This window comes from Neophocaena asiaeorientalis, unplaced genomic scaffold (genome assembly GCF_003031525.2).
Source record: "Neophocaena asiaeorientalis asiaeorientalis breed wild unplaced genomic scaffold, Neophocaena_asiaeorientalis_V1.1 scaffold43, whole genome shotgun sequence".
Lineage (NCBI taxonomy): Eukaryota > Metazoa > Chordata > Mammalia > Artiodactyla > Phocoenidae > Neophocaena > Neophocaena asiaeorientalis.
This window is the reverse complement of record NW_020173674.1, coordinates 10,843,357-10,856,711: the sequence shown is the minus strand read 5'-3', so window position 1 is coordinate 10,856,711 and position 13,355 is coordinate 10,843,357. Positions and strand designations below refer to the sequence as shown.

General features: G+C 45.1%; 1 protein-coding gene and 4 non-coding genes across 5 annotated transcripts; 4 read left to right on the top strand and 1 right to left on the bottom strand.

Annotated features, from left to right (window-relative positions):
- Positions 1-862: 862 nt before the first annotated feature.
- On the top strand, positions 863-1,793 carry LOC112402359 (olfactory receptor 4D11-like). Its single transcript, XM_024749221.1, is given in 3 exon segments — positions 863-917; positions 920-1,306; positions 1,309-1,793. Coding segments are annotated over 3 exon segments (927 nt in total).
- Positions 1,794-7,250: 5,457 nt separating this feature from the next.
- Positions 7,251-7,323, bottom strand: TRNAV-UAC (transfer RNA valine (anticodon UAC)). Its single transcript has one exon. It is a non-coding gene; the product is annotated as a tRNA-Val (tRNA).
- Positions 7,324-7,613: 290 nt separating this feature from the next.
- TRNAR-UCU (transfer RNA arginine (anticodon UCU)) lies at positions 7,614-7,700 on the top strand. Its single transcript is given in 2 exon segments — positions 7,614-7,650; positions 7,665-7,700. It is a non-coding gene; the product is annotated as a tRNA-Arg (tRNA).
- Positions 7,701-8,067: 367 nt separating this feature from the next.
- On the top strand, positions 8,068-8,150 carry TRNAL-UAA (transfer RNA leucine (anticodon UAA)). The gene has a single exon. It is a non-coding gene; the product is annotated as a tRNA-Leu (tRNA).
- Positions 8,151-13,082: 4,932 nt separating this feature from the next.
- Positions 13,083-13,155, top strand: TRNAK-UUU (transfer RNA lysine (anticodon UUU)). Its single transcript has one exon. It is a non-coding gene; the product is annotated as a tRNA-Lys (tRNA).
- The last annotated feature ends 200 nt before the right edge of the window (positions 13,156-13,355 follow it).

Here is a 13,355-nt window from a genome sequence, read left to right as displayed (position 1 = left end):
CGAGGAGTGACGTACAAATGTAAGTGATGAAAGGAAGGGAGCCTCAGAAAGGAAAACCATTTGTCCAGTGTCCTGGAGGGTGAAGTCCTTGCCAAGAGCATTATGGAGAGCAGGGACTATAGCTATCAGTTGCCAAGTCCCAATCTTGGGCCATGGAAATCAGAGGAAAACAAGACACCAAAAGAAGGGAGACTGGAGAAAAAAAAAAAGAAAGAAGAAGAAAGAAACAGTGATTTACTCAATTAAATTGTCTTAGCTGCTGCAAAGCTATTTATCCTAGGGAGACAGTAAACCGTAAACTGGTTTATTTGGCCTTAATTTAGAGCTGATCACCGGTATGAAAATCTGGCCAGACTACGCCAAGCAGATGGTCTCCTGTGGAAGAAGATGAGAAAAGAAACTACAAGCTTCCATTAGAGCCACAGGCTGTGTTTTATATTTTTCCCCTGCGTGTGTTTCCCACTTCCTAACAATGAGATACATGAGTGTGCATGAAAACAAAAGCAAAACTAGTCTCTTCACTTCTCAGAGCATTCAGTGACTTTTTAAGAGGCATATAGAATCTATAAAATGATGAGCCTGTAAAATTTTTAATAAGAATTTAATAACGTACTGATTTAGGAGCTTCAATTAATTACACCCGTTGGAAACCCACTCTCTGGTTTGCTCTGAGAGAACTCAGAAAATGCCATCTACTAGAGATAGAATTGTAGGCATCCCTGCCCAAAAGAAAAATAATCATAAAAATAACCCCCAAGGCAGCCTGGTCATATAACTCCCACTCCTTTTGTTTTTAATGATACATTTTCTATATTCTATTTTCTGTTTTCTCTCCAGGTAATTGAAGAAGATACATGACCCGATGGAGCAGGGAAATTACACCAGGGTGAAAGAATTTATTTTTCAAGGACTGACCCAGCCCAAGAGCTGAGCCTGGTCTTATTTCTTCTGTTATCCTTGGTGTACACAGCTACCGTGATGGGAAACCTCCTCGTCATTGTCACCGTGACCTGTGAGTCTCGCCTTCACACCCCCATGTACTTCCTGCTCTGCAATCTCTCTGTCTTGGACATCTGCTTCTCCTCCATCACTGTTCCGAAGGTCCTAGTAGACCTTCTTACAACGAGAAAGACCATCTCCTTCAATGGTTGCACCACACAGATGTTTTTCTTCCACCTCCTCGGTGGGGCAGATGTTTTCTCTCTCTCTGTGATGGCCTTTGACCGCTACATGGCCATCTCCAAGCCCCTGCGTTATGTGACTGTCATGAGTAGGGGGCAATGCACTGCCCTCATTGTGGCCTCCTGGGTGGGGGCTTCGTCCACTCCATCGTGCAGATTTCCCTCTTACTCCCACTCCCCTTCTGTGGACCTAATGTTGTGGATGGTTTCTACTGCGATGTTCCCCAGGTCCTCAAACTCGCCTGCACCGACACCTTTGCCCTTGAGGTCTTAATGATTTCCAATAATGGCTTGATCTCTACCCTGTGGTTCATCTTCCTCCTTGTGTCCTACACGGTCATCTTGACAATGCTGAGGTCTCACACTGGGGAGGGCAGGAGAAAAGCCAACTCCACTTGCACAGCGCACATCACCGTGACCTTGCACTTTGTGCCCTGCATCTACGTCTACGCCCGGCCCTTCATTGCCCTCCCCATGGACAGAGCTGTCTCCATTACCTTCACTGTCATCATTCCTGTCCTGAACCCCATGATCTACACCCTGAGGAACCAGGAGATGAAGTCAGCCATGAAAAGACTGAAGAGGAGATTTGGGCCTTACGAGAAGAAATAGATGCCATAGGGGACTTTCCCTGGTGGTTAACGATACCCCTGCCGGGCTTCCCTGGTGGCGCAGTCGTTGAGAATCTGCCTGCTAATGCAGGGGACACGGGTTCGAGACCTGGTCTGGGAAGATCCCACATACCGCGGGGCTGAGTCTGTGCGTCTGGAGCCTGCGCTCCACAACAAGAGAGGCCGCGATAGTGAGAGGCACGCACGCCGTGATGAAGAGTGGTCCCTGCTTGCCACAACTAGAGAAAGCCTTCGCACAGAAACGAAGACCCAACACAGCCAAAAATAAATAAATAAGAAAACCCCAAGATCACTATTTAAAAAAAGAAAAAAATAGAATCCACCTGCCAATGCAGGGGACACAGGTTTGAACCCTGGTCCGGGAAGATCCCACATGCCCCAGAGCAACTAAGCCCACCACGGGCCACAACTACTGAAGCCCATACGCCTAGAGCCCGTGCTCCACAACAAGAGAAGCCACCGCAATGAGAAGCCCACACACCACAACGAAGAGGAGACCACACTCTCCATAACTAGAGAAAGCCCATGCACACCAACGAAGGCCCAATGCAGCCAAAAATAAATAAATTTATTTTAAAAAAAAGAAATAGATCCATGAAGTCCAGATTGGAAGAGTCAGAATTGCAAAGTATTTTCTCACAACACAATAGAAGACCCCGATCAACAGACCATCGTGAGACCAGAGTCTTCCCTTTGCCCTACAGCAGAATCCTCTAATAAGGATGGTGCGAAATAATCGTCTCATGGCGTGGTTGTCAGCAACGTAGAGTCTCAGATCTGTAACTTGTCAGCTCTGAAAGGGACTCTAAAGCTTATATCACTCAAACACCTCACTTTACAGGTGAGGAAATGAAGTCTGAGAGAAGATTACCCCTCAGTTCTTGAGTTGTGGCTGTACCATGTGTGCAGCCCGAGCAGTAATTAGTAAAACGATCTCCAGGGACCAGGAGTCCAGGCTATAAAATCCAGCCACCGCTCCCTTTGTGGAAATTTTCCATTGCCCACCGTGGAGGATATGAGTTCTGTTTTTCTAAGGAAACCTTTGGGTTTCCCTTATAGAAGCTGAGATAACTTTCATATGTTTTCAAAGTTTTCATAGCTAATAAATGGCTCAGGCAAGGCTAGATCTGAGATCTCTGACCATCAGCTAAATGCACGTCTGACTACTCCTGTTGCTTCAGGCAGGATTTGAGGGCATCAAGCTCGTCTATAAAAATTTATCCTCTATTGTAATGTCATGAAAGACATTTTGTTGTCATTACCTGACCGAGGAGTATATATGATAAGGCTTCTGTACCTCTAAGAATTTCAACATCATTTTCCTGCCATTTATTCTGGGCCAGCCCTCAAGGGAGAAAGGAACCCTATCCTGTCTGCTTCGCTAGAATATGCCTGAGTCACAGGTTCACAAGAAGCAAAGGCTTAAGAACAAACTGACTTTCCATTATTCAGGGACTGATTGTCTAGAATATTACAAATCAGCCCATTCTAAATTCTTCCTCGTTCCTCTTTCTAGCATTTTCTTTAGAGCCTCCGCATTAAGAGAATAGAAACGATAAATAAATAAATTCCAGTGGGTCTCCTGGCAACCTATTATTTTTGTCGAGTAAATAGATGAAAACTGTAGTCAACTAAAATTTGGACTGGAAGTACTGATTGGCCCGTTATATCCCAGTCTAATCTCCCAGCCATGTCTGATGGACAGATGTTAAGGGAAGTAAAGAGCCATTTGCACAGAGGGATTCAGGAGGGAAACACAAACAAGGGGAACTTGCTCCAAAATCCAGCCCCTCCCAACCAGCTCTATCACTGCCTACTGCTGCTGCCTTGGTGTTGCCCTGAAATTCCTGTTCGCGGGATATTTCATAAATTAGACACAGTTCATGGGGTTCAAGCTAGATACAACGCCACTGAAAGCACACAACTCACGCCAGCACTTGAACCCTGCCAAAACTCAGATTGGGTCTTGAACCCACTATCTTTTTTTTTTTTTTTTTTTTTTTTTTTGCGGTACGCGGGCTTCCCACTGCTGTGGCCTCTCCCGTTGCGGAGCACAGGCTCCAGACGCGAACCCACTATCTTTTAATTGAGATCACACACCTGGCTTCAGGACCTGCGGAAGTTCAGGTTCTTTGTGTCTCAGCGCAGAAAGAATTCAGTGAGAGGCAAAGTGATAGGTAAGAAGTGGATTTACTTAGAGAAATATACACTCCATAGACAGAGTGTGGGCCATCTCAGAAGGCGAGAAGACCCAAATATGGGGTCGCTAGTTTTTATGGGCTGGGTAACGTTTTTTTCTTTTGGCCTTGGCATGCAGGATCTTAGTTCCCTGACCAGGGATCAAACCCATGCCCCCTGCAGTAGAAGCATGGAATCCTAATCACTGGACCACCAGGCAGTTCCTTGGCTGGGTAATTTTAAAGGCTAATGAGTGGGAGGGTTTTTCTAACTGTTTGGGGAAGGGGCGGGGACTTCCAGGAATTGGGCCACCGCCCACTTTTTGGCCTTTCCTGGTTGGCCTCAGAACTGTCACGGTGCCTGTGGGCATGTCATTTAGATGCTAATATATTACAATGAGCACATAATGAGGCTCAAGGTCCACTGGAAGTCAAATCTCTAAAACCATTCTCAGTATTATCTCACTAGGGATTAATTTGAGGTGGTCTACTGGCACAGCCAAAGGCACCAGGTGTCATCCCAGAGTGGAAGAGATGTAGGACAGGAAAGCTGCAGTGGGTGCATGTGAGGGAGGTAAGTCCAAGTCCGGGGTGTAAAGGTAGCCCAGAGACCCAGGTACAGAAGGGTGGAACACTTCAGCAAAGTGGCAGGGGCAACACAAGACAGATGCTATTGACGAAATTCACATTTGCTCGTGTCTGATCCTGGACTCATGGATGCTTTACTAAAGTTGGAAGATCTTTTAAAAATCTACATTTGCTTCTTTGGGGTGGTTGTTACTTCCTACCTAGAATTAAAATCATTCACCACACTTTTGACTTCAGCCTTGAATTTTGTACCTAATTACCCATGTAACAAAAACGTCAAAAACAATTCAAGCTTCCCTTGGAACCAAAGAATACAGAATCATATTCTACCATAACTGGTATGTTCCTTTATCAACAGTAGCAGCTACTTTCTTCCTTGTGAATCATTTTTTATTACCAAAAAACAAAAAAACAAAACCAAAAAACTTCCCTTCCACATACGGTTTTTCTTCTTCTTTTTTTTTTTTTTTAGCGGTACGCGGGTATCTCACTGTTGTGGCCTCTGCCGTTGCGGAGCACAGGCTCCGCTGCCCAGCCGCTCCACGGCATGTGGATTCTTCCCTGACCGGGGCACGAACCTGTATCCCCTCCAGCGTCAGGCGGACTCTCAACCACTGCGCCACCAGGTAAGCCCTCATATACCTCTTTTAGCACTTAATCTTTACTTTCTAGAGGCAAATAGTGAATTGAGGATTCATAAGAGACTAGTTCCAGGAAAAAAAAAAATACACACACACATGTATACACACTTTTTACTTTGAGACTATCCCAGGATACATACACACACAAACACACGCACAAACACACACACACTTACTTTTAAGAGACAATTATTTGATTACTGGGTTCCTAAAAGACCACAGTACTTTGGAGAGAAGCAGTATACATTAAAATCTATTTCCCATGAAAATGTGTTCCTTCTCCTTCCATGTAATGAGAACGCGTTGCTTGACAACAATCTTTTAACATATGGATTCTAACACAGGGTATTTGCGTTTTGGCTAAATGTTCAACATCTCCCACCTTGGGAGATGTTGGGAAGCTGTATTTCAAAGAACCTCTTAAATTTAGGAGCAGTGTCTACAGAGCAAAATGTTTCATAATGTCTTCTCACCACTAGAGGGACCTATTCCTTTTCCATGATTCTCCCTTTGGCAGACGTTTAAGAATTTAACTGAGATTTTTATTTCCAAAGACGAAGCCTCAAAACCTATGTCGAATGAAAAAAAAGAAAAGAAAAAAACACAACCTAAAAGTGGAGAATTATGTTTTATTCAGAGGACTTAAGCCTGAGATACAGCCTCTCAGATAGCTCTGAGGGACTGTTCTGAAGAGGTAAGAGAGAGCCATGATATATTGGAGTTTTTGCAAAAAAACAAAACAAAAACAAAAAAACATAGTCAAACATCAAAAGAGTACTGGTGATTAAAGAAATAGACATCTCAATTAATGAATTTAGCACCTTTCTATGTATGAGAAAATGCAAGAGTCTGGGCTTACTGAAATCGTTCCTTTGATCTGCACCTTAATTGTCTAGGGCCAGTGTGTGACCTTGGGCCATTACGTAACTTCTCTGTGCTTCCTCTTAGTCCTTTGTAAAATGGGTTAGATAATAATGACTATTCAAGATTTCCGCTATTATTGTTCTACATAGTGATCCACCCCAAAACCAATGACCAAGGAATTCCACTACGGTATCGTCTGTAAGACTGAATACAATTTAGTCGCTCATCAAAAAGCACAGACTAAAGAATTAGGATATATCCAAACACCGGAAGTGAAAAGATGAGTGAAGGCTTAAGAAGGAAATAGAAGGATTTCTAGAATATTGTTGGGGTGGAGCAGTACCTCTGGCAACGCTACCTTTGTACACTAATCATAAGTGATTTATAAAGAAAAAGTACAGTTATACTGCTGATCCGGGCCCCCAGATTCAGCTGTTGGCTGGAACAAACAGTAAATGGGGCTGGGGCGGCGGCAGCATTCAGTTTTCTCAGGCTGACACTTTCACTGAAACTAGAGTCACTTTAGGGATGCAGCCTTGAGCTGCTAAAAACTATAGCAGTGCTGTTTTTTCAAGTCTTATAGGCCGCCTAGTTGAGAGGAGGGCTCAGAGGAGCCCAGCTAGAGTTTAGTCAAAGGGAAATCCTTTGCCAGAGGGAAACAGCACCGTAAAACACGTGGGGCTGTTTGAATTCTCCACCATGAGCATATAATTTTTCAAAAAGTTTTTTAATTTAAATAGAGGTACGAGGTCAGTGGACTTGGAAGTAATCAACAAAGGAGAGAGGTGACCTTCGGGATAACCCCTAACTGAGTGGTGGCAGCAACACTGAAAGATGGCAAAGCAGGGTTTAGAAGGAGCGGGATCCGGACTCCTACCCAGGCACCTGGAGGTGGAACTGCGCGGGGGTAGTCGGGAGCGCGCAGGCGCAGAGACGCGCGATGACCTGAGCAGGGCGGGGCCGCTTGCACCTCCCTAGTGGCGCCACGAGGGGGCAGCCTTGGTGGCCGATGTGCGCGGGCACCTCTGGAGCCTAGCCTGCGCTTCGGGGCGCAGCGCGGAGCCCGGTTGGAAACGGCAGCGTCTCCCACTTCCTGGAGTAAAACTCAAGTTCCGGCTGGCAAAAAGAAACGTTAAAATATCCCTGAAAAAGGTTAAATCCATGCTGTGGTTCCACTGGGGCTCGAACCCAGGACCTTCTGCGTGTAAAGCAGACGTGATAACCGCTACACTATGGAACCTCCCGCTGCATTTTGGCGCCAGGATACAATAAAGACATTTTATTCACACAAAGACTTTCCTCCCGATGTGTAATGAAGTTGAGAGTTGATGCCTGGCGATCGCTCGCGAGAAGAAACTTTCAAACATTTCAGACTTTCAAGCGCAATGCCCATCCACGCTTCTCCTTGGCGACGCGGGCTTCCCAGTTTGTCCGAGAAAGAAAGCGTGACCCGACGTGCCGGCGACCGTCCCCCAGACAGACGCCGCTCCTGCCTTGATGTAAGCAACGCGGAGGATTTTTGACTCGTCGGGCTCTGTGGCGCAATGGATAGCGCATTGGACTTCTAGATTAGATGAAGGCATTCAAAGGTTGTGGGTTCGAGTCCCACCAGAGTCGCTTTTGTTTTAATAAGGAAAGCTCTAGGAGGAAGACACATTACCTACGATTTCCGAGGAGACTCGCCCACTTTGAAAAGGAGCCCATTCCAGTACCCTGTGGTGTCCTCAGACGTGAATGTGTTGGGAATCCTGCTACTTGAGTCTTCATCGCTTTCGTGTGGCTCCAGTTTCTGGTGACTGGACATAAGGAAATCACAGGATGTGATGAAAGTTACCGAGTTTCCCATTCCCCCCAATCCCCGTATTGTTCTTTTACATAAGGCATAAATTTTTTTTTTTTTAAGGCATAAAATTTTTAAATTGTGCAACTTTTCGTAGCTCAGTATTAGTCAGGTTATGTAAAATTAAAGATGATTTCGGCGGATACCAGAATGGCCGAGTGGTTAAGGCGTTGGACTTAAGATCCAATGGATTTATATCCTCGTGGGTTCGAACCCCACTTCTGGTACAAGAGAGTCTGGTTTTCTGAACATGACATACGTCATTTTTTCCGAATTCCTGAGGACTTAATCTGAAAGATTATAGCAGACGTAGAAAATGTAGCAATAGCTTCAGAACCGACGGTTTGGAAAGTGAAAAGTAAACGTCTGCGTGAAACTATACTACTTTGTAGGGGAGGGGGCGAGGGGTACATTGCGCAGTAAAAACGTTTCTTCTTGAAATAGAGATTATCTAAGATCATGCTATGTGCCAAATACCGTTCTAAACGCTGAGGTTGTGGGAATGCAAAGATTTGAAAGAAAAGAAAGTAAACCAAACAGAAAATCACATTAAGAAAAGAAAAAAAAAAAAATAGAAGGTCCTTAACCGACAAGGTTTTTGTCCAGAAGCACTTACAGGACAGAGGGACAGAGGGAAGAGGTGGTTCATAAACAGGAGGATTTCAGATGGCGATAAGCTCTTACAAAGACTTAAGTGGGGTGGCACGATAGAGTGGCATAGAACTTTTTCAGGACAAACTTATTCCATTTGATTATGGAAATCATTCACCTTGACAGGAATGTTCTCCCCCCTCTCTACCAAACAAAAACTTCCAAGGACCAGTTCTACCCCCTCCTCCTCCACGAAAAGCCTTCCCTGACCCCTGGCCCTCAGTCAACTGTCCATTCATTCATTCAGCAGTTTTTGAGAGCTTGCTTGGATAACAGTGGAGATGCACAGAGAAGTCCTGTCCTCACAGCAGAGACATTCTAGGAGGAAAGACAGACCATTAAACAGGTGTTGAAGGAAGGTTGTGGTGGGAGCAGCAATACGGAAAGTCTCAGAGTCCTTGGACCCAACCCCCTCTGGAGAGGATCAAGCAGAGATCTCTGCGGCAAGTTCTGATCCCTGTCTTTAAGGATCAGAGGGAACTTCCCAAACCAAAGAACTTAGAAAGTGGGAAGAGGGGGCATTTCAAGATGGCGGACGGAGGGATGAAGGGGTGGTGCGTAGGAAAAAAAGACAGGATAGTTTGTTAAATGAAATTACACACAGCTCCAGTTAACTGTCTCTACGCTAAGCAGCCCGGTTCCACACCATTAACACTTGATTATACACAGTTTGAGACTTTTGTTCTCAGGGTTCAATGCCTGTCAATCTAGTCTGCCTTAGGGGAACAGGAAACAAATCTTCACGCTCTCCTGCGTTACATTCAAAGCTGAGTACAGAACTGTTGTAGGAAGCTGAGGTTCGACCAAAGGCTCACTAACTCCCCCAGAGGATTGGCTTCATCTTACAGGCAATTTTTTTTTTTTTTCCCCCAGGGGGGAGGCTCTTTTTACTTTTCTTGGCTAAATCCAGGCACGTCATATGATTCTTAGGGATCTACATCTTTATTTGTGAAAAGCGCACCTAATTCACTGGTGATTTTTCAATACCAGTGTAGGGGAGCAAAATTTACCACCCCAAAATGTCTCTCTGGCATGCGGATTGTTTAGAGCTGAAAACAATCAAGGCCCAAAAGACTCAGGAAGAAAGTTTGACTTTGGACCTTCTCCCTAACTGCCTAAAGAATGTAGATGAAGGATCTGTTCCAGGAAAGGAGTTATCACCATAGATTACTATAGCACGAACCAGGTGGGTAGGCAGGGAGAAACCTAGAAAAGTCTAAAAGTGTTAACATTCCTCTCTGTGTCCCATGGTCTCTGCACGGCCCAGCAAACCGTGTTTACCAAACATTTGCTTTTCCATATTCATGCCAATTCCTTCTTCCCCTTTGAGGTTCCAAATCACTATCCCCAACATCCTCTTTTGGCTTTAGCTGAAGATAATATTTAAGGTGAGGTTTTCAGACATTTCGGCAAGTTACTTAATTTTCCTGGGTCCCTTCCATGTACACATATTATTAAACTTTTGTTTAATTTTCTTCTGTTAATCTGTCTTGTCAATTTAATTCTTAGACCAGCCAGAACTAAGAAGGATAGAGGGAAAAAGTCCTTCCTCCCCAACACCAGATACTCCCCTCCAAAACCCTGAAGCATGGAGGGAGCCTCTACTGGGAAGGAAATTTGCTTTTCACCTTCCTTTGCTGGGATCTGTAGAAAACACAGGATCAGGGATGCTTTGATCTAAAGGGCTGCCTACGTGATCTCAGAAGGATGGAATAATCTAACTGACAATTTTTTTCTTCTTCATTTATTTTATTATTGAAAACAATACATGCTTTTTTAATGCAATAATACAGATGTACGTAAAGGAAACAGTGAGAGACTCTTCTCACACACTTCATTGCCGTTCCTCAAAAGGTGGTCATTTTTATCAGATTGTTTTCTACCCTTAAACATCTCTTATGGGGCTTCCCTGGTGGCGCAGTGGTTGGGAGTCCTGCCGATGCAGGGGACGCAGGTTCGTGCCCCGGTCCGCGAAGATCCCGCGTGCCGCGGAGCGGCTGGGCCCGTGGGCCATGGCCGCTGAGCCTGCGCGTCCGGAGCCTGTGCTCCGCAACGGGAGAGGCCACAACAGTGAGAGGCCCGCGTACCACACACACACACAAAAAATCTCTTATGTATATGCAAGCAACAAATATACAATTATATATATAATTAAAGGATATATATTCATATACACATCGTTTGACTTTTCCACAAATATTATATCATACGTATGGTTTATTTAGCACCTTCTGTCATTTTTGTTTAACATAACGTGACTATCTTTCCCTAGTGGATTACTTTTTAAACTTTGTTCATAGTTCCTGAGGTTACCAACCGGAGCCGGAACCGAGCTCAGTTTCAGCTGATCTCACTCAAAAGTCAGTGTTCAAGAGACACAAGGGTTGGTGCTTTATTCAGGAAGCCGGCAATCTGGGAAGATAGCAAACTAGTGTCCCCAAAACCATCTCCAAGTTGCCAGTTAGAGGGAAAAGGGTTTTATAGGGAAAAACCAGGAAGTTTCAGGGGTGTGCGGGCTATGTGCAGAACAGCACAGACGGCTCCGATAATCATCTCAAAATGATCCATGCGGTGGTCTGGTCGGAATCACCACGTTTTAAGCACAGTTAATCTTCAACTCCAGGGTCTGTTTGGTTCCACTTCCTTGAGGCGAATTTCTGGAAGTATGCATGTCATAGATTCAGTACTGCCCAAGATGGAGCAGCTTGTGTCGAGGCTACGGTCTGGTCATCATGCAGTTAGCTTTTTCCCTCTGGTGGTGGTTTTAGTATCTGCAAAACAACTCAGGAATGTGCATCAGACACTGTTGTCTATGTCCTTCAGGGAAGAACTAAAGATTCTGTGACTCCTATATGGCTGATCTGTTTACATTGTTACCAGTTCTCCTCGCCCAACTGCTAGCTTTTGTTACTATAGGTTCACATTCTTCCAATCCTTACCTCTTGAGCTAGCTTTTTCTGACTCTTGGGAGGCCTGGTAGACTAAAGCTTTTCTACAAACAAGAGACAGGTGGAGCACACTAGGTGGAGTTCGGGGTCTCTGTTTCAGGAAGGCCGCCTAGGGTCCTGCTCGGTTACACGGATATATTTCTCCATAAAAGACTGCAGACGTCATCCTTCCCCAACAGAGTTCAGAGTGTCTCTGAAATCCGAGGGCAGCTAAAATGGCTATGAGGCTCTACCCCATAGGATTCCTTTCCCTTCCCCTTCAAGGGATCTTATCCAGAGCCTCAATGAATAACATGGCAATGAAGAAACAGGAGTAATGAAAAAATGCGCCTATTAGTGACAACTGAAAAAATACACAACCTAAAACTTGAGAGTTTCGTTTTATTCAGGGACCTTACTGAAGACTAGCCAGGGAATCGGCCTCTCAGCTCTGAGGAACTGTTCCAGGAAGGTAAGGGAGGGGCCAGGATATATAGGATTTTTTGCTGGGAAAAAAACCATGTAGTTGAACATCAAATGATTACTGCCAAACACACACACACACACGCACACACACACACAAAACAGACATCTCAAGTTAATTATTTTAGTGCTTTTCTAAGTTTGGGAAGACGCAAGGGTCTGGGTTCATTGAAATTATTCCTTTGACATGCATCTTAACTCTCTAGGGCCAGTATCCTGTTTTTCTGCATCCTGAATTCCCCTCTGGGCGCACCAACAGGGAAGGTGCAGTGGCTGGTGGCTTGATGGCTGCAACATTCGTTGTTTAGTGGAATGGTAGGCAACATGGGTTGTTTACTGAAATGGCAGGAAACTTTTTGTTTTTTGTGTGTCCACATTAGTTATATTCAGGACACAGCTGCCAGGGTAATGGGACTTCCTAAAAATATAAACTCCAGCCGGATCCAAACCTTTCAATGGGAGCTTCAAGGAAAATGTTCAGATTCCCTGGCGAAGGTCCTTTTCCTTTTGTTGTTCCCTCTGCTCAAAATTCTCTTCCCGAGCCTTCAGGGCCCCAGTCACCATTGGTAGCTCATCTGGGCATCACCTCCTGCTTGAATACTTGGCAGGACGCTTACTTCTGGCGTTGACCTGCTTCCCACCATCAAAGCGCTTGACTTCTGTTTTGCGTGCCTTCCCGCCCCACTGAGGACCAGGACCGGGTCTTGGTCCTGGATGTGTTCTGACTAATAAAGATTGGAGACCTAATCAATTACTCATAAGATTCCACCCGCAAGACCCTCCGGGACTCTTCACAGACCAAGATTGGATTTAGAAATCCAGACGTCCTAAATCTGGAGAATTCCTCCTGGGATGTTCCCTTTAGGACGCGAGGGGCGGGGGCGCTGCTGGCGTGGAAGCACGGTCTATTTTCTTTATAGTCTTTCTGTAATGGGATCAGAAAAGATTCCTTCGCCAAACGCCTTCCCGACCTGGATTTTGCAGTTTCACCACTCACGTAATCAACATAAAGACTCAGGATTTTAATCGAATAGGAAAAGAATAGGGCCACGTGGTCTATTTTCTGTGGATAGACTAGGAGCCGCGATTCCTTCCCGAGCCCGGGTAGCTCAGTCGGTAGAGCATCAGACTTTTAATCTGAGTGTCCAGGGTTCAAGTCCCTGTTCGGGCGGTTATTTTAAACTCCTAAAACAAATTTGAGCGTGTGTCCACACCACTCTCGCTGAGCAGGTGTGAGGTTACGCAGAACACACTTGATTCAGCCCTCCTGGAGTTTACAACCCAGGCCAGACCAAAGGTGGATTTTGCAGAAAAAGTGAAAAGTGAGGAAAGCAACTGATAACTTTCTCTTCCAACCTCAGCCTTTTCTCT